General features: G+C 38.1%; 1 protein-coding gene across 1 annotated transcript in view; it reads right to left on the reverse strand.

Moving 5' to 3' along the window:
- KCNJ6 (potassium inwardly rectifying channel subfamily J member 6) overlaps window positions 1-20828 on the reverse strand; it is a 211329-nt gene that overhangs the window by 84732 nt on the left and 105769 nt on the right. The window contains exon 3 of the mRNA XM_020996066.2: window positions 8527-9447. Within this exon, the coding sequence (XP_020851725.1) occupies window positions 8527-9447 (921 nt within the window). The remainder of the gene's footprint in view (window positions 1-8526; window positions 9448-20828) is intronic.

A 20828-nucleotide genomic window follows, 5' to 3' on the forward strand; every position in this document is an offset into this window, starting at 1 on the left:
ATTTGACAGTCAATCATTCTTCTGGATAGTCTCTCCTCTCTAGCTTTTTTTTGACAGTAGTCTCTCCTGGTTTTGCTTTTCCCTGATTTTCTTTAAAACTCAACTTAAATCCCATTCTTCAAGAGACCGTTCTGGATGTCTGTTCCCTTCTCTACACATTTCATTTCTGTTCTTTGAGACAGGAACTCATTGGAGGTAACTCCAATTTACACTGTATATATCTTGTAAGTACAGGGTTATTTGCATGTTTTCTTCCCATTAGAGTATAAGCTCCTTGAGGACAGAGATTATTTTTGTCTTTCTTTATATCCTTATCACTTAGCAATTTCCAAGCTTAGCTTAGACTAGCACATAGTGAGTATTTAAAAAATGATAAACATGATGATGAACTATGACCTTCATGATGGTATATGATCTTGCATGTTGGTCTGTACTTGAAATTTCCTTATTCCAGACTGTATGTGAAATTCTTTTTTTTTCCTGTTTCAATTAATTTTATTAAACGCACTTAGCCTCACTTTGGAAATCATTCTTTATGCTTGGTAATTTGTGTTACGCATCCTCACAGTGACAGTGTTGCAACACCGTTCATTTTCAGGAATTCCACAAGGAAGTTGGAGAGCCAAAATTCATAGGTACCAATTTCCACTAAGGTGGATAAGGTCAGAGAGACTTGCAAGTTACTTCTTGGGATCATAGTAACACACAACTTGTATAAGGTGTTAAAGTTTCCAAAGCATTTCACACATATCTTATTTGCTGCTCACAACTCTGTGAGGTAGGTATTCTTATTGTCACAATCAGACAGATGAGGAAACTGAGGCTGAGGGAGATTGCTCATGGTCAAAAGGACAGTAAGTGTCTGAGGTGGGTTTCAAACCCAGGTCTCCCTAACTTTAAGTCCTCGTTTCTATCTACTCTTCCATAATGTTAGAGCTGGAAGGACCTTTATTTTTATTTTTTTAATATAAATTTATTTATTTTTAGTTTTCAACATTCACTCCCACAAGTTTTTGAATTCCAAATTTTCACCCCATCTCACCCCTCCCCCCACCCCAAGATGGCATGCATTCTGAATATCCCTTCCCCTAGTCTGTCCTCTCTTCTATCTCTCTCCCCTTCTCTTATCCCCTTCCCCTTCTATTTTCCTGTAGGGCAGGATAGACTTCTGTACCCCATTTCCTGTATTTCTTATTTCCTAGTAGCATGTGAAAACATTTTTTTTAAAACATATGTTTTTCAAACTTTAGGTTTCAAATTTTCTCTTCCTCCCTCCCCACCCACCCTCATTGAAAAGGCAAGCAACTCAATATAGGTTGTATACGTGCAGTTATGCAAAAACACATCCATAGTAGACATGTTGTGAAAAACTAGCTCTATTTCCCTTAATCTTACCCTGCCCTCCCATTTATTCTATTCTTTCTTTTGACCCTGTCCCTCCTCAGAAGTATTTACTTCTGATTACTGCCTTTCCCAATCTGCCCTCCTTTCTATCATCCCCCTGCTCTCTTCTCCCCTTCTCCCCCTATTTTCCTGTAGGGTAAGACAGATTTCCATACCCAATTGAATGTGTATGTTATTCCCTCCTTAAGCCAAATCCTATGAGAATAAGATTCACTCATTCCCTCTCACCTTCCCCCGTTTCCCCTCCACTGTAAGAGACTTTTCTTTTCTGTTTTTTTTGAGATAATTTACCCCATTCTACCTTTCCCTTTCTTCTTCTCCGAGTATAATCCTCTCTCATCCCTTAATTTTATTCTCCAGATATGACCCCTTAATCTTCAACTCACCCTGTGCCCTCTATCTATCTATCTATCTATCTATCTATCTATCTATCTATCTATCTATCTATCTATCTATCTATCTATCTATCTATCTATCTATCTATCTTCCTATCTATCTATCTATCTATTTTTCCCTCCAACTACCCTAATACTGATAAAGGTCTCATGAGTTATAAATATCATCTTTCCATGCAGGAATGTAAACAGTTCAGCCTTAATAAGTCTCTTATGATTTCTCTTTCCTGTTTACCTCTTCATGTTCCACTTGAGTCTTGTATTTGAAAGTCAAATTTTCTATTCAGCTCTGGTCTTTTCATCAAGAATGCTTGAAAGTCCTCTATTTCACTGAATGACCATTTTTCCCCTGAAGGATTATACTCAGTTTTGCTGGGTAGGTGATTCTTGGTTGTAATCCTATCTCCTTTGCCTCTGGAATATTATATTCCATGCCTGTCCTTTAATGTAGAAGCTGCTAAATCTTGTGTTATCCTGATTGTGTTTCCACAGTACTTGAATGTTTCCTTCTGGCAGCTTGTAATATTTTCTCCTTGACCTGGGAACTCTGGAATTTGGCTATAATATTTAGGAGTTTTCCTTTGGGGATCTCTTTCAGGAGGAGATCTGGATTCTTTCAATTTCTATTTTGCCCTCTGGTTCTAATATATCAGGGAGTTTTTTGATAATTTCTTGAAAGATGATGTCTAGGCTCTTTTTTTGATCATGGCTTTCAGATAGTCCAATAATTTTTAAATTCTCTCTCCTGGATCTATTTTCCAGGTCAGTTGTTTTTCCAATGAGATATTTCACATTGTTTTCTAATTTTTCATTCTTTTGGATTTGTTTTACAGTGTCTTGATTTCAATAAAGTCACTAGTTTCCAATTGCTGTATTCTAATTTTTAAGGAAGTATTTTCTTCAGCAATCTTTTCTTCTGGCCAATTTTTCTTGTTAGGGCATTTTTCTTCTCATTGGCTTTTTGGACCTCTTTTGCCATTTGGGTTAGGCTATTTTTTAAGGTGTTATTTTCTTCAGTATTTTTTTGGGTCTCCTTTAGCAAGCTGTTGACTTGTTTTTCATGATTTTCTTGCATTACTCTCATTTCTCTTCCCAGTTTTTCCTCTACTTCTCTTACTTGCTTCTCAAAATCCCTTCTGAGCTCTTCCAAGGCCTGGGACTGATTCATATTTTTCTTGGAGGCTTTGGATGTAGGAGCTTTGACTTTGTTGTCTTCTTTTGGTTGTATGTTTTGATCTTCTTTGCCACCAAAGTGAGATAATGTGGTCTGACTCTTTTTTGCGCTGCTTGCTCATGATCCTGGCCAAGTATTTGAGTTTTAAACTCTTTGTTAAGGTATGAATCTGCTTCCAATGTGGAGAATTTACTGTCCCAAGCTTCAGGAGTTTGTACAGCTGTTTTCAGAGATACTTGTAGGGACCTGTAAATTTTCAGTTCTTCCAAGGTGGTATGATAAGGGGCTAGGTGTTTCCTCCTTTCCTGGCCTGTGACCACAAGTATTCCTTTCTGTCCAGTAACTGTGAGGAGGGGTTTCTCTCCACAGCCATTCCAAGATCCACCACACCAGCACTCCTCCTCACCCCAGCACTGCAGCCCAGAACTGTGACCCAGATCCACACACGGGCAAAGGAAGAGATTCCTTCCTCAGCACTGGCAAACAGATCCCTGCACTCCCTCTCTGATCAGCCATTGGATTCCCCCTCAGTCTGTAGGCCGGAAGCTCAGGAAGCAGCTGTCCCCCCAGGGCCTTGCTCTTGGGGAATGGAGCTGAAACCCCACCTTCCTGTCTCAGCACCAACAGAAACAGACTTTTCCCACTGACCTTCTAAGTTGTCTTTGGCATTTGTGGATTGAGTAGTCTGGAAACCACCACAGTTGCCAGTGATTCAGTCCTCTGAGGCCTGCTCCAGGTTCCCTGCAGCCTGCGCGCCCAAGCCGCGCTGCGCTGCCCTCCCAGCCTGGCACGATACACCTCTCTGATCAACCATCCAGGTTGTCTTGGGCTGGAAATTTGTTTCACTCTGTCTTTTTGTGGGTTCTGCTGCTTTAGAATGTGTTTAGAGCCATTTTTTATGAGTATTTGGAGGTGTTTGGGGGAGAGCTCAAGCAAGTCACTGCTTTCACTCTGCCATCTTGGCTCTGCCCCCCTGTATGTGAAATTCTTACAGTTCAGTGCTACTTCAGTGCCTTTGTTCTACTCTTTTCTCCTTGGAACATCATTCATTTTATTCAGTAATTCATTCACCAAAAATTTGAGCACCTACCTCACACACAATTTATCTTGTCCAGTGCTTGTGCATCCTTCAAAGAACAGATCAAATATCACCTTCACTCTGTTTCCCCTCTTTATCAGGGGTTCTTAACCTGGAGTCCATGGAATGGAGTCCATGAATAGATTTCAGAGGGCCCATAGATTCAAATGGAAAGAATTACATCTTTATTTCAATATAATGTTTCCTTTACAATACTGTGTACTTTACTATATGCATTTCTGGGAAGGGTTCAATAAGCTTTGTTAGAATGCCAGAGCAGTCCATGACACAGAAAAAGTTAAGAACTCCTAACCTACATGGAAGTGATTTTCCTCTCTTCTGAGCTTGTGTAACACCTTGTACCTTTTTTTACGGAACTTCAACATCTTGCCTAATATCTTAACTATTTGTATAAGGCATAAAGCAGATAGGTAGTGCAATGTATGGGCCATTGGATTTGGAGTCAGGAAGATATGAGTTCAAATCTGACCTCAGATACTTAGTGGCTTTGTGACCCTGGGCAAGTAAGTTAACCTTGGGCTGCCTCAGTTTTCTCTTCTACAAAATGGGGATAATAATATTACCTACCTCCTGGGGTTGTTAGGATAAAATTACTCTTAAGCCTTGAAGTGCTGTATAAATGCTAGCTACTAAAAAGTCCTTCACTATACTGTAATCTCCATGTGGCCAGTGCCTTTGAGTTATATTTCTTTGTAGCACTATGTTGGGCACTTATTAGTATTTCCTTAGAAGATTCATTAAATTACATTGTAAAGAGGGTGCAGTAAAATCAGTTACCTCTGAAGGTTTTTCTTTCTGAAGTGATTTCTAGCCTGAGGCAAGAGACAGAGACTAGTGGACTTCTTTAGATCTTTTCAACATTGTAGTTTATACATACTGTACGATCCTTGAGTATTTAAAGGCTACTTAATTTTTCATCTTGTTTCATTACTTCGATGAACCTTTGATTTCATCAGTGGGGGTGTGCTCCATTTCTAGTGCAAGTTATGATACCTTATGTTTTATCATTGTGTGGGATTCTTGTCCATATTGGCCCATAAATATTCTAGCTTTTTGTGCTGCCTTTGTTGATTGCCATGCAATAAGAACCTCAGTTGGGGGCAGCTAGGTGGTGCAGTTCAAGACACTTACTGTGTGACACTAGACAAGTCATTTACCTGGTTTGCCTCAGTTTCCTCATCTGTAAATTGAGCTGGAGTAGGAAATGGCAAACCACTCCAGTATCTTTGCCAAGAAATCCCCCAAAAGGACCTCAATGTGAATATAACAATAACTACAGCAATAACAGTAAGGATTATACTTATATATTACTTTAAGATTTACAAAACTCTTTTCTCCAAACATCCTGTGAAAAATTGTGGCACAATGGAAAGAGCATTAAACTTGAATTCATAAAACCTGAGTTTAGAGCCCGTTCTGTGTCTTACTCCCAGTATGACCTTGGGTAATCTTGTTGGACTCCAAAACATGTAAGGTCTAAGGACTATCTATTACCTAATATTCTTCAGTTCCATGTAACAACCAGTCACATGACATCTTCTTGTTCCAAGATAGTGCAATACTATGTTCAAACTTTTCCAGTGACAAATTGAACCATGAACATTATTTTTGTATGATGCACGCTAACTTTGAAATCTTACAACCAAGAAGGGAGAGATTTTTTAAAAGTTAAAGCTGATGTTTGGAACAGGGAAGAACAATTAAGAAATTAAAAAATAATGAATTCTGTTCATACTTCTTCAAGAGAGGATGCCCCAGAGAAATTAAAGCAAAACATGATGGGCTACAACAGAAAGACATAGAAATATGAAAGAGAAAGCCTTCTGATGAACAATAGATCTTTGGACACCCTAAAAAGGGTTGGGAGGCTTTAATGTATATGAAGAGTCCAGTTAGACAATGAAATTGCCTCCAGGGCATAGGCTACATTCATACCATTGTTTCTAGTCACTTACCGATGTTTCCAAAAGAGCAAGGTGTAATGGCTTCCTGTGGGTTAGCTGACTTCCAGTAGGGGAGACAAGACTTTCTATCTCCTGCCTGGAGGTGAAAAATAACCTCAAAGTTGAGGCTATCAAGGAGTCAAAAGTAGGATAGATCCTAAATTAAAGTTACTCTTTAGAGTCTTTGCTCTAGAGAGCCATCACTGCAGCTGAAAAAAGCACACTAACACTCAAAACCTGCCCCATCTAGCTTGGCTACAGCTGAGCAGCAGCATAGCAACCTCTCTGGCTCCATTATCTAGTGGCAGGGCCAGCAGCAGCAGGGCCTGGTAGAGAGCAGTACAGTAACCTGCTCCATCCAGACAAGCATTGGATTGCCCCTCTTTCAAGCACACTGCAACTTAGTCCAGCTGAGTTGCTCTTTCCATGGAAATTCTATCCCCTGAGAAGAGCCTAGTTGTACACTAGAGCAACTCTTACTTCATCTGCAGGGTGCTCTGAAGGGAAAGGAATGATAATGAGAACCCTCAAGAAGGAAAGACAATTAAGATCCTGAAGTTCAAGACTTTTGAGATGCCTTGGCCACAAGTGTTACAGGCATGCCTCCCTAACATTGTATTTTAAATTCATGATATTTCTTAACCTCTTTAGTCACAATAGATACATTTGTAGGAGAGTGCACTTTTAATGTTGGGGGAAATGTTTTCAAATTGCTGTAAGGTTTTTTTTTTATGCCATTTGAGTAAATACCTTTGTTAAAGAACCGGATTTGTTGGCTAATTGTTAAAGGTAAAGATTTCTGTGAGGACTGTGGAAGAAACAAAAAGACCTGTGTGCTGTTAGTGTTTTGGTTTTTTTATTTTGAAACATCTCCCCTGAAAAAAAGTAACCTTAGAAGTCAAAGGAATACAGGCATGCCCTAGGTTTGTACTTTATTCTATCTTGAAGGAGGCCTCCATTATTTTAGAGACCTCCAGCCCCACCAGCATATTCTGATAGGATTAACTGCAGAGAAAACATCCTCACTAGAACAAACCTGATCCTTGGCAACTCTTGAGCACCCAAAGGTTAAGACATTGTCTCCAAAATTACTTGATATCCTGTCCTTATTATTTAACCTCCTAAGTAAGGAAAGTGGTTGAGCAGCCTCACCTGATAGACTCCTTTGGCCTCCACTAATTTTACCCCAAGGGTGTAAAATCATATGAGTGCATCTTCTGGTTATCCCACCTGGTAACTGCCAATCAGTTTATCCTAATAAACCTTGCCTTTTGATTTCTTGACCTCCAGGGGGACCAAGATGGATGGAATTACTCTCTGAGAGGATCTTTGGACCTCTAGGTTGATGAATTCCCTAATAGGGCACACAAGCTACTTTTAAAATGAGAATCACCTGCATGCTTACTCCCTAGGACCCTGAAAGTAGAAAGTGGCAGTCAATCCTCTGGGGATCTAATCTGCCAATTCTAGAGTGAGTCGATCCATTGAATCCTAATGTGAAGGACAGTACAGATTGGTTCAGTAAAGATTGTATGCCTTTATTATGAGTGCCAATATGGATAAATATTGACTGAACCCTATTGGAAAGCATAAAATATGTACAATTCATAATTCCATAATTCAAATACATTTTTGCTTTATTTGCAAAAGTAAAGCTCTTTTACTTGCAGATTTAATGAAAGCTTTCTTAAAACAGATAATTAATATTAATAGAAGTATAAACAGGGTTAAAGACTGAACCCTATTAGAGGGTATGTTATCAGTAGAATTCATACTCCAAAAATTCAAATACATTTTGCTTACTTATGCACTTACAGCTTTAATGAAAGCTTACTTAAAATAGATTGTATCAATAGAAATAGAAACAATATTATCATTTAATTTTATAATTTTTCTTTTTTGCTGAGGACATTAGCCAATGTTCATTTTCATATATGCATTCCTGTTCAATGATGTTTCTTGAGAGTTCAGTGGATAGATTTGGGAGGGAGGCTGCAGTTATTCTTCCATTCTCTTTGAGTAAATTGAGACAGCTATGGCATACTAAGGGGATTGTGAATATCTTTCTAAGAAAATTTAAGATTGGTTTTGCCAAAGCAATTTATCTGGCTTCCTTTAAAAGATTTAACTTCTTCCTAGGTCAATAATAAATGAACTTGAAACAGTTTCTAGGAAATATCTGAGAGCAGAATTTTTTGATATTTTCAAGATGACAGATTTACTTTTTGTAGGGGGAGATGATGAAATAATTTCAACTTCAAGACACATTAGTGCTATTTATTTTAAAGCAATGTTTGCTTTTGTCTTCTGGTAGGTAGATGTTAGGTCCTAGGATTGTTTCTTTAAGAAAAGTATTATAAAGACTAAAAAAATTATTAGTGTTTGAGTTCAGATTTCTATGCCCAGTTTGCACTGAAATCTTGAGTTTTCTTAGGAACTGATCATGTCCGCGCATCTTAAAGAATGAACACAGATACCACAAAAGTCCAAGAATGTAAAGAACCTTCTTACCTGTTGCCTCCACCATTCCTTCTAGGATCACAACAATTTCTAGTTCCTCTTTGGGCAGCTGGGCTTTGGAGATCTCCCAAAAAGGACTCTGTTGATTAATTTCATGGCTAATGATCAACGGTGACACGAGAAACAGACGATCATCCCCTGTGTAATACCCCACATTGATATCTGTCTGGTTCAGTGGTATGAACTCTCCTTCTGTGGTCTGTTTAGATTTGATCAACTTGGCTCTAATTGAGGCCTCAACGATGTGGGAATTCCTAAGGTCCCCCACCCGGAACATCAGGCATAGCTTCCCATCCCGCATGGAGATTACTGCATGGGTAGAAAATACCAGGGTCTCTGCCCTCTTCTTAGGCTGCGATATTTTTACAAACATGCAGCCTACCATGAATGCATTGACTATAGACCCCAACACAGACTGGACTAAAAGGAGGATAATTCCTTCAGGACACTTGTCTGTGATGACTCGGTAGCCATAACCAATGGTAGTTTCTGTCTCTATTGAGAATAAAAAAGCTGAGACAAACCCATTGAGGTTAGTGACACATGGAGTCCATGTGGGGTCCTCTATATGGTCCATATCTCCTCGGATATAAGCTATAAGCCACCAGATCATGCCGAAGAAGAGCCATGTCACTGTGTAAACCATAACAAAGATCAACAGGTTGAACCTCCATTTCAGATCAACTAAGGTTGTGAAGATATCAGTCAGGTAACGGTAGGTCTCCCTCACATTGCCGTGGTGAACATTGCACTTTCCATCTTTCCTCACGTACCTCTGGATTTTTCTCTTAGCTCGGTCTCTGCTGATGTGTTTTGGTAGATCATCTCTGGCTTGCTTAGGCAATTTTGGCTGGTGAATGGTTACTGGGCTTTCTACATCCTGTTCCATTGAGTCTCCCTCTAGGACATTAGCTGAGATTTGGAGAGAAGAAAAGAAAAACTGCTGGTTGGTTGTTTTCGGATATTGAATTAATTTTGCAGTGACCTCAAATGCTATTTACATGGTTACTAATCTAGTACAATGTACTATCCTTAGATTAAGTTTGCCACAGAGATTGAAGTGGTTTAGGCTTAGATTAAATTTGCCCCAGGAATGGGGGTGGTTTAAAATAGATTGTTTACCCCAAGGATATAGGTGGTTTACCATTAGGATTGTTTTAGTTTTTAAGTTTTTCCCCAGGGGTGGCAAAGGAAGATGGGTTCCAGTAGTAGAAAGATATTGGTGGATTCCACTATGAATAGACTTTTGGTAGCATGGGACCAGGGGATGCTTCTGATAATTGGAATACTAAACAGTATGCTAGTGATTTCTGTGGCACGTGACATAAATCTGCAATGGATTCAAGTGGTAATTTGACCCTTTTCATTATTGCAAACTGAAAAAAAATAAGAGTAGGCATTTAAAAATCTTATTCTGGTCAGATGAACTTTCGGTTTTGCTGGGGAGCTTTAAGAGATGGTTTTGGCCCACCTCACCCTAAAGGGGTTTCTTCTTTATGTCCAGTCCTTCTTACTCCTCTTCTGTTACCTTGAATGATTTGTAAGGGGAAAGTGCATCAGAAAAGCTTCTAAAAAGCTGCAGCCAAAATGTTTAGTAATCTGGGAAGATGAATGAAGTTTCATACTTTAAGCAGTTATCCCAGTAAGCAAGACTAACTCTCACTTTAGGCTTGCAACGGGAGATGAGGTTAAAAAGACTGCTAAAACATTTTAGTAGATTAAGGAGAATTGGAGATTAAGCTTTAGGGAGTTTGGAGATTAAACATTAAGATTGTAGGAGAGAACTGCTGGGACTTTGAGTTGATTCCAGTACCTCACCCCCTTCTGAAATATTTTAGTGAGTTTTGGGTATAAGAATTAAATTCTGTAAAAGTTTTAGGGTAAGTAGCACTTAGATCATCCCCCCCACCCCACTGATAGATTTATTATTTTAATGTAATGGAGGAAGGTAGCTACTTTGAAAGTGATCCTAGAGTGAAGAAAAAAATGTATAGGCATGTGGTTTGCATTTTATAATTGCCTCTCGTTAGCCCTTTCTTGACCATTAAAACAGAAAAGATTGTTTAAATTAGGGACCCCCTGAGCCCCTCTAACCCCAGCTCAGAGACTCTTCCCCTCTCATTCTGTTAACCTCTCTCATCTCATATCACGTCCCCAAATAAAGGTTTTAAATAACAACAACAACAGAGAAGTTGGAAAAATGCAAGGAAACCTGAGTTACATTCTAGTCTCAGAAAATTAATGAGCTGTGTGATCTTAAGCAAGTTATATTAACTCTGTTTACCTGAACTTCTTGATCTGTAAAGAGAAAAATAATAATGGGTACCAGTGTTGTTGTGAGGATCAAAATGGCATAATGATTGTGAAGTGCTTAGCACAGTGACTTGCATATGGTAAGCACTATTTAAATGTTGATTATTGTTATTATTTCTTTAATTGAGTGTAATTGTATACTGGGTTTTAGATGTGATTACTATAAAATACCAAAGATAATAAGATGAATGATTTCTATGTAGGATAATTTGGAAATGCATCTGCTGAATTGATGTTATCTGACTGGTAATAATTTTTGTTTCAGGTTTTAAATACATGCTATTATGTATATTATAATTATTGTATTATTTTACAATATTATTGTATTTCTAAATTTTCTTATACTGTGAAATTTGAGAGACCATTGTATTAGAAATGTTGTTAGACAAATAACTTAATTTTTTTTTAATCTGGATGCTATTAGATTACGAATTGAACTTTTAAAAGAATGTGATAAAAAGATATTTGAAAACTGTTAAATATTTAATTGGGTATATTTTGTTTTAAAACATCATATCATCATCATAAGTTTACAATAATAGAGAGTAGGCTTTCATTTGAATAACTTTGGCTAACATATAAAAATTAGGAAAATATATAGAGTGGTTTAAAGATATAACTTCAATATATTAATGAGTCAATTATCAGGTATGTTTTTAACCTCAGAATGTGGTTAGTTTTAATTTATAGGTAAAGGATAAAGAAAATTTAACTGTTAGGTAAGCATAGGATTTATAATATTCAAGCCCTAGGTAGTAATTAGTGAAATTTTGCCATGTGAGATAAAAACTTTTGGGACTATAATTTACTATCGTTCTGAGTTTTGATTACAGGGGTGGTTGTCTGAATTGTCATGAAGTCAATAGTAGAAAATAGCATGAGCTATTTGTAGTCTGAGAACACTCCCTGATGAATCAAGAGTGGGAAATGGAGGGAATTTAGGGGACTGGAGTAGCAAGAAGTGGTGGAAATTGAGTGAACCACACTGACTCTATCTTGTAACTCAGTTCTGGATCTAGCTCAATACCCTTTCTATTCACTTATAGGTCTAGTCCAATTTCTGTCTTGTGAAAAAACTATTCAATTGTGGGAATTGAGAGAAAACTTTATGCCATTGTTTCAACCTAGCCCTGCAAGGTTGGGAAGCTGGACCACCTCTACCTGCTAGAGACCCTTAACTAAAGACCTAAGTTATGCTCTATATTATGGACTCCTTCTTCATACCCCATAGTTTCATCCTGAAGCCTCACTGCATGTAATTCACACATTGGAAGTACTCTTCCCCTCTTCAGCCTCTCCCTTTGATTGGAATGCTCCTTCCAGAACCTTCATTTAAGGAGGGCACTCAGGCCAGCCACGTCCCATTCCTCTTCAGGCTGCACTGAGAACTTCTATTATGCTTCCTTCTTTCAGCTTCCTCCTACGTGTTGTCTTCCTGCATTAGAACGTAAGCTTCTCGGGGGCATGCATGGTTTTTCTTTCTATTTGTATTTGCATTCACAACGCTTAGCAACGTGCCTAGCACATTGTAGTGCTTAATAAATGTTTTTGACTGGTGCCTGTACCAGAACTAGATGTGGCTCTCGATGTCAACTCTTGGGACCAGTAATTGGGCCCCTTGAAGAGAAATAAAACATAATGGAAGGCATTTACTTATGAATTGAAGCCACCTATCATTTTGTATTCTGTGGGTTCATATATACCTGTGTATCTATTATTTATGTTTACCAGGGACTTGAATTTGCATGTCTGAATAAGAATATAAATACAGGGAAACACTGATAAATGATAAACTCCTTGAGGACAAGGACCATGTCTCCTCATTACCTTGTATCTTTCCACCTTACTTCTCTGAATACTGTGGGTGTGCAATAACTACTGTTTGCTTGGAAAATTAATTGGTGGATCAAGATAACAAGAAAAGGTGGCTAAGATGCAAATCTATTACTATCAGATTCTGATGATATTTCATACTTTAAAGATAACTTCAATACTTGATCTATGATGTTGGCATGTCCTCAACATGTACTTATCACAATCCCTCCATTCTTTTTTAGATTATCTTTGTATAATAAGTAAAAACAAAGGTGGCCAGGGTTTTGTTTACAATATCATAATTTGAGAAATGGAGGGAGTTTAGAGGTCATCTAGCTCAATGCCATTCATTTTGCAGACTAAGGCTCAGAGAATTAAATGATTTGCTCAAAACCACATTGATAGTAAGCGACAGAGCCAAGATTGCACTCAGGTTGTTTGAGTATAAACTCAGCATTTTCCCACCACATCATCTTTTTGATGAGGCTCTCCAGTCTTAGGATGATTCCTGGATCATAGACATGCATTGAGAGGCCTATGTTCAAGGTCCTTCTGATGGGGTGTGGCCCAAGTTGAGGTCAATGCCCCTTGCCCTAAAAGGAATATGGACTTCCCTTTTTGAATCCCCTTGTTTCCCTTTAAGGGCCCTAATCTCACCTGTTTGATTTTATTCCAATTAGAATCCCTTCTTTCCCTTTGAGAGCCCTAGCTCCATCTGTTTGATCTTATTTCAATCAGAGTTCACACCCACACCCTTTTCCCAGACCCTCCCCTAGTTACGCAGAGTCTTTTTAGGTATATAAGATCTCCCTTGGCCCTCATTAGGGCAGAGGATCCCAAGCCTAAAAGGCTGAGACACTCTCATGCACATCTGTTTTTATGGGTGTTATTTGACTTATGTGTTTTATCCTTTTTAATAAACTTTTCCTCTGGCTGAAGAAGATCTGGGTTGAATTCATTTAGACAGGGCCTGGTACCCCAAGTTTGGGGTTTCCAGCACCCCAACACTTCTAGACCTCATCACTTCTAGATTGCGTGACCTGCCAGACTTTACACTAACCTAGGATAGCCTTTGAGAACCCAGGGTCATCTCTATGAGATACTGAAGAAGCAATCTTGAAATCTTTAGAAATACAGCACCTGCTGCTGAAACTGCTTTTCTTTTCTTTTGGCTTTGCATGTATCTATAAGCTACCAGATAGCTTTCCTAAAGCAGGAAAGTCGGTTAGGAAGGCTAATGAATGGCAAAAAATGCTCTTGGGTATAATGGGGTTCTTGGTAGGAGCAAGTGTTGGGAGAAATTGTGGCTATCATGGGTACAATTCAGCTAATGACTGGCAAAGGATAGTGAAGAATTTTAAGTCTGAAATAATTTAGTATCATAGAGTGTTAGAGCTAGACAGGACCTAGGAGATCACCTAGTCTACTCCTTTGTTTCACAGCTGAGGAAACAGACCCTGAGAGTTGAAATGATTTGATAATTTCATGTAACTAGGAAGTATTAGAAGTAAGACTTGAACTCAGGTCTTCTGACCCCTGGTTCTTCACATGCTCTATAGTTCAGCCAAATTGGCCTTCATACTGTTCTTCATACACAACACCCTATCTTTGCTGTTGCCTTGGCAATATGCATATACCCCATGCCTAGAACATACTCCATTTTCATTTTTGCCTTTTTCAATCTCTTGTTTCCTTTAAAACTCAGTTCAAATGCCACCTTTGATATGAAGCCTTTGCTGATATACCTAACAGCTATTATCTCCCTATCCCCAATTATCTTGTATTTGTTATCTATATAGTGTGAGGGAAAGATTCTCTTCAAGCAAGAAAGGCCTGAGTTTAAGTTCAGATTCTGACACTTGGTTGTATGACCCTGGACAAGTAACAACATTTCAGTAACTCAAGTAACTACTTCTCTTAGAGGTATCTCTCTAAGAATATTAATTTCAAAAATAGGTGCCCACATGCATTGGTAGAAGAAATTTCCTGATGCTATAACACCTAATACAATCCCCACCCCCCGAATCCAAAAAACAAAAACAAAAAACATTATAGGCCCAGTCATTATTCCCATATTTTGTTCATACAATTTGTATCATTTTCTGCCTAACAGAAAGTAAGCTTTTTGCAACAGGGACTATTTAATTTTGCATTTGTATCCCTAGTACCTGTCCAATTCCCAGTATATAGGATGAATTTCACAAGTGTTTGTTTTTTTGTTTTTTGTTTTTTTTGTAATTGAGTTCATCTTTTCAAGATGAAGTCTCTCCATTCTGAAATCCAGTTACCAAAGGTGGAGGTATCTAGGGAAGTGGTCTACAGATCAGTCCTTGATCTATGCTAACAGTTTCCCCCTCTTTTTAAATTAAAGAAAAAACTTTTGTAGATCTATTTTACTTTATTATTTTAATTTCAAAATATATTTCTTCATACTGATTCTTTTTCATATATAGTAATATTGTGTAGTGATTATATTCATATATAATGATTAGATTAGCCTTCCTCCATTTGATGGGTATCTACTTTGTTTTCAATTCTTTCTTCTTCTTCTTCTTCTTCTTCTTCTTCTTCTTCTTCTTCTTCTTCTTCTTCTTTTTGGTTAGGCAATGGGGTTAAGTATCTTGCCCAGGGTCACACAGCTAGTGAGTGTTATGTGTCGGAGGCCGGATTTGAACTCAGGTCCTCCTGAATCCAGGGCCGGTACTCTATGCACTGAGCCACCTTGCTGCCCCCAATTCTTTACTACCACAAAAATGTTGCTATGAATATTCTAGTGTATAATGAACCTTACTTTTTGTCTTTGACCTCCTTGTTGTACATGAAAAATTTTAAGTCACTTTTTAAAGCATTATTCCAAATTATTTTTTGGAATTATTAGACCAATTCATAACATCACCAACAATGTATTAGTGTGTCTGTCTTTCTACAGTCCTCCCAACATTGACTGCTTTCAGCTTTTGCCATATTTGCCAATTTACTGAGTGTGACATGAAACCTCAGAGTTGTTTTGATTTGTATTTATCTTATTATTAGTGATTTGAAGTTATCTTTCACATCGTTATTAACAGTTTGAAGTCATCCTTTCTGTAACTGTTTCTCACCACTCATCTCTAGTCCCATTTAAGAGATATTCATGCAAATATTATTTCCTAAACAAAATATTGATTTTGTTTGTGCAAAGCTTATAAATTTAATATAAACAAAATTACCATATCTTTTGTGATTGCATTAATCACTTGCTTGGTGAAGAGTTCTCCCCTTAACCATATCTGTAAAAGGGTACCTTGATAATATCCTCTTTTATTTTTTTATGATGTGTCCTTGAATATTCAGATTTATTCAATTTGTGCTTACCATAGCATATAGTATAAAATTTTGATATAACCCAAATTTCTGCAAATTGCTTTCTAGTTTAATTAGCCAGTTCTTTCTAGCAGTTCTTTCTCAAGTAATTTATGCTCTCATGTTTACTGATACTGAGTTATTGAGTTTAGTTGTTTCTTATTCTTTCTTATGTAGCTTATTCTACTAATCTGATTTTTATTTGTTAAACAATATCAAATCACTTTTAGAACTATAGCGTCACAATTTAGTGCCAGCAAATGTCATTCTCCCTACATTCTTATTTTTGTTTCATTATTTATGTTGGAACTCTAGACCTTTTTCCTTCTCCAAATAATTTGTTATTATTTTATGTAGCTCTATAAAGTATTTCTTTGGTAATTAATATAGTTTGTTGAGTCATTTCAGCTGTGTCTGACTCTTTGTGACCCCATTTGGAATTTTCTTGGCAAAGATACTAAAGTGGTTTGCCATTTCCTTCTCCAGCTCATTTTACAGATAAGGAAATTGAGGAAAACATGGTTAACTGACTTGCTGTGGGTCACACAGCTAGTGACTGTCTGAGGTCACATTTGAACTCAGGAACATGAGTCTTCCTCACTCCAGGCCCAGCATGCTATTCACTGTGCCATCTAGCAACCTCAGTTAGTATAGCATTAATCTGTAATTTGGTATTTTTTCAACATTTTTATCAATGGCTTGGATAAAGGGATATATATGGCATATTCATCAAATTTTCAGATGCCTCAGAGCTATTTCATTTGTATGATGCTAAGCATTCAAAAACAACTATCTTTACAGACTAAAATGTGGGACAGTCTAATAAAATTACAATTAATAGATAAAATTTAAAATCTTATACCTGTAGACAAAAAATAACTTAAAGAACATATAACAACAAACATAGTTTAACAAAACAAGATGGAGGAGTTGTGGCTAGAAAACAATTTGTCTGAAAAAGATCTACTAGTTTTAGTGTAATGTAAGCTCAGTTTGAGTCAACAATGTGATATGGCAGCCAGAAAAAAAAATCTAAGGATCCTTTTAGAGAGTCATGAAGTAAGGAGTCAAGATGGTAGAGTATATATTCATAGCTCAGCTCTTCCATCACACCTCCTCCACAAAGATCTAGAAAATGTACCCAGACTGAATCCTGATAAGAAAGAGGTATAAGTGAGTAGTCTTTCCAAGCTAGGTTGGAACTGAGAGACGTAGAAATTTGCAGATACTGGGGACAGGATCTGGCCAATAGTGAGCTGCCCAGATTATTTCAGTGCCCAAGTCCTTAAAGAAGACTGAGTCTATGCACTGTGGCAGGAACACTGGTGTAGAAAGAGGTCTTGGGGGCCCCTGGACTACTGCAGGGTATGGGAACAAGTGCCATCTGACATCTCTGTTGCTCACTATTTCTGTGTCACAGATCCAGGGTGAATTGAAGATTAAATCTTTGTCTAGGAGTGGTGGAGATGAGCAGTCAGGCCCTAGCTATGTACTGAGTAAGCAACAAATTCAGAAGCAAACAGTGGCTATGAAGCTCTGACCCCAGCAGCAGAGCAGAGACTCAGTTGTAGACTCTAGCCCAGGTTGAAGTCCATAGTGATTCCAAGAAAAGAATTTCAGACCAAAGGTGAGTCTACAGTTCTGATACTCTGAGCATAAAGAGCTTCACAGTGGGCTGATAGTGGTGGAGTCCAACAGCAGTCTAGTGGGACTTCTAAGCAGGAAAAACCAGATAGATATTTTGCTTAGACCCAAATCTCTCACTGAGGAACTTGTATAGCTTAACCCAGAAGGGCAGTCAACTGACTTTGCCTTAGATCATGTCACTTTCATAACACTGAAAACTCACAGGTCTTCAGCCTAAGCTGTTCATGAGTTCATGGAATTACACGACCTTTAATACTTCAAGAAAGCTGTAGAAAGAATCCAAGGGGAAAAAAATTCAGCTTAGGCATTCCTCCCAGAAGAGTGCAGACCCCGATCCTAATATAAAATCCGAAGTTAGTAAATAGACTGGAATAATGAGCAAACAAATAACACAACAGAATCAGTGTTAGTGTCTTGAGACTTGAGTTGGAATCAATACTTGTTATTTCAAATTTTGAACTTAATCTGAATTTTTTATTTTAGAAACCTCCTGTTTTAAAGAATATTTTTCAACATACTATACTCTCCTTTATGGTCTATGATACAATCAAATTGATCTAATAGCTGTTCCTGATACATGACATTTTATCTAGTACCTTTGTGCCTTTGCATTGTCCCATGCCTGAGATCCGCTTTCATGCTTTAACATCAGAGTATCCCAATTTATTTCAAAGCCTGGTAATTTTCTATATGAGGCTTTTCCTGATCCCTTCAACTGCCAGTATACCCCTTCTACAAAACCACAGAAAACTATTTACTTTGTATATATTTTGTATTTAATTATAGGCTTATATGTAGTTCCCCTTGGTAGAGAGCAGGAACTTTTCAATTTTGTCTTTGTATTCCCAAAGTCTAGCACATGATGTGCTTTTTTGATTGATTGGATGGTTGATGTGAAGACCTCAGCCCTGGACTGCCTTGAACAAAAAGCTCATAAATACTTGTTGATTGATTGAATGGGCCTTAGTTTCCTCATCTGTAAAGTGAGGGGATTTAACTAAAGGACTTCTAAGGTCCCTTTAAGCTCTAAATCTATGATCTTATGAGTCCATGATTTTAGAGGTAATAGAACTTTAGCAGCTGTTACTGATAAAGAGTGGATATAGACCACCATGGAAATCCTTTGATTGTACTTCTGATTACAGCTTTACTACAAGTGAGGTAGAGGTAGTGACATTACTCAATGTTGAAGTCTCATTACAAACAATATTTTGAATTTTGAACATAATTTGAATTTTTTTGTGTTAGAAATCTGTTTTTAAAAAAATGTTTAGGGAGTGAAATCAGTGACTCGCTTGAGCTCTCCCTCACACCCCAATACCTGTAAAAAAATGACTCTAAACAAATTCTAAAGCAGCAGAACCCACAAAAAGACAAGGTAAAGCAAATTTCCAGCCCAAGACAACCTGGATGGTTGATCAGAAAGGTATATTGCGCATGGTGGGTAGAGGAGCGCAGTACGGCGTGAGCATGCAGGCTGCAGTTAACCTGGAGCAGGCCTCAGAGGACTGAATCTTGGGCAGCTTCTCAACCCACAAACACTGAAGACAACTTAGAAGGTCAGTGGGAAAATTCTGTTTCTGTGGTGAGAGAGAGAAAAGCTAGATACTAGCCACAAGTTCCGAGCATGGCCCCAGGGTGGTGTCTGCCTCCTGAGCTTCTGGCCCACAGGGTGAGGTGGAATTGGGTGGCTGATCACAGGGGGATTGCAGGGATGTCTTTGCCAGTGCTGAGGCAGGAATCTCTTACTTTACCGGAGCCTGGATCTGGGTCACAGTTCTGGGTGGCAATCCTGAGACAAGGAGGAGCACTGGTGTGGTGGAGCTTGTAGTGGCTGGGGAGAGAAAATTCTCCTCACAGTTCCAAGACAGAAGAGACTGCTTGTGGTCACTCATAGACCAGAGCACAGGCCAGGAAAGGAGTAAACACCTCGCCCCTTATCATACCACTTTGGAAGAACTGAAAATTTATAGGTCCCTACAAGTATCTCCGAAAACAACTGCATAAACCCCCAAAGTTTGGAACAGTACATTCTCCACATTGGAAGCAGACTCTTACCTTAACAAAGAGTTCAAAACTCAAGTAATTAGCTGGGATCATGAGCAAACCTCACAAAAAGAGTCAGACTACATTATTTTACTTTGGTGGCAAAGAAGATCAAAACATACAAGAGAAGAAGAAAACAAAAGTCAAAGCTCCTGCATCCAAAGCCTCCAAGAAAAATATGAATCAGTTCCAGGCCTTGGAAGAGCTCAAAAGGGATTTTGAGAAGCAAGTAAGAGAAGTAGAGGAAAAACTGGGAAAAGAAATAGGAGTGATGCCAGAAAATCATGAAAAACAAGTCAACAGCTTGCTAAAGGAGACCCCCAAAAATACTGAAGAAAATAACACCTTAAAAAATAGCCTAACCCAAATGGCAAAAGTGGTCCAAAGGTCAATGAGAAGAATGCTTTAAAAAGTAAAATTGGCCAAATGGAAAAGGAAGTCCAAAAGCTTACTTAAGAAAATACTTCCTTAAAAATTAGAATAGAGCAATTGGAAGCTAGTGACTTTATGAGAAATCAAGACACTGTAAAACAAATACAAAAGAATGAAAAAATAGAAGACAATGTGAAATATCTCAACTGACCTGGAAAATAGATCCAGGAGAGAGAATTTAAAAATTATTGGACTATCTGAAAGCCATGATAAAAAAAAAGAGCCTAGATGTCATCTTTCAAGAAATTATCAAGGAAAACTGCCCTGATATTTTAGAACCAGACGGTAAAATAGAAATTGAAAGAATCCACTGATCTCCTCCTGAAAGAGTTCCCCAAAGGAAAACTCCTAGCAATATTGTAGCCAAATTCCAGAGTTCCCAGGTCAAGGAGAAAATATTGCAAGCTGCCAGAAAGAAACAATTCAAGTACTGTGGAAACACAATCAGGATAACACAAGATTTAGCAGCTTCTACATTAAAGGATCTGAGGGCTTGGAATATGATATTCCAGAAGGGCAAAGGAGACAGGATTACAACCAAGAATCACCTACCCAGCAAAATTGAGTATAATACTTCAGGGGAAAAAATGGTCATTCAGTGAAATAGAGGACTTTCAAGCATTCTTGATGAAAAGACCAGAGCTGAATAGAAAATTTGCCTTTCAAATACAAGACTCAAGTGGAACATGAAGAGGTAA

The sequence above is a fragment of the Phascolarctos cinereus genome, unplaced genomic scaffold, assembly GCF_003287225.1.
Source record: "Phascolarctos cinereus isolate Bilbo 61053 unplaced genomic scaffold, phaCin_HiC Scaffold_726;HRSCAF=1367, whole genome shotgun sequence".
Taxonomy (NCBI): domain Eukaryota; kingdom Metazoa; phylum Chordata; class Mammalia; order Diprotodontia; family Phascolarctidae; genus Phascolarctos; species Phascolarctos cinereus.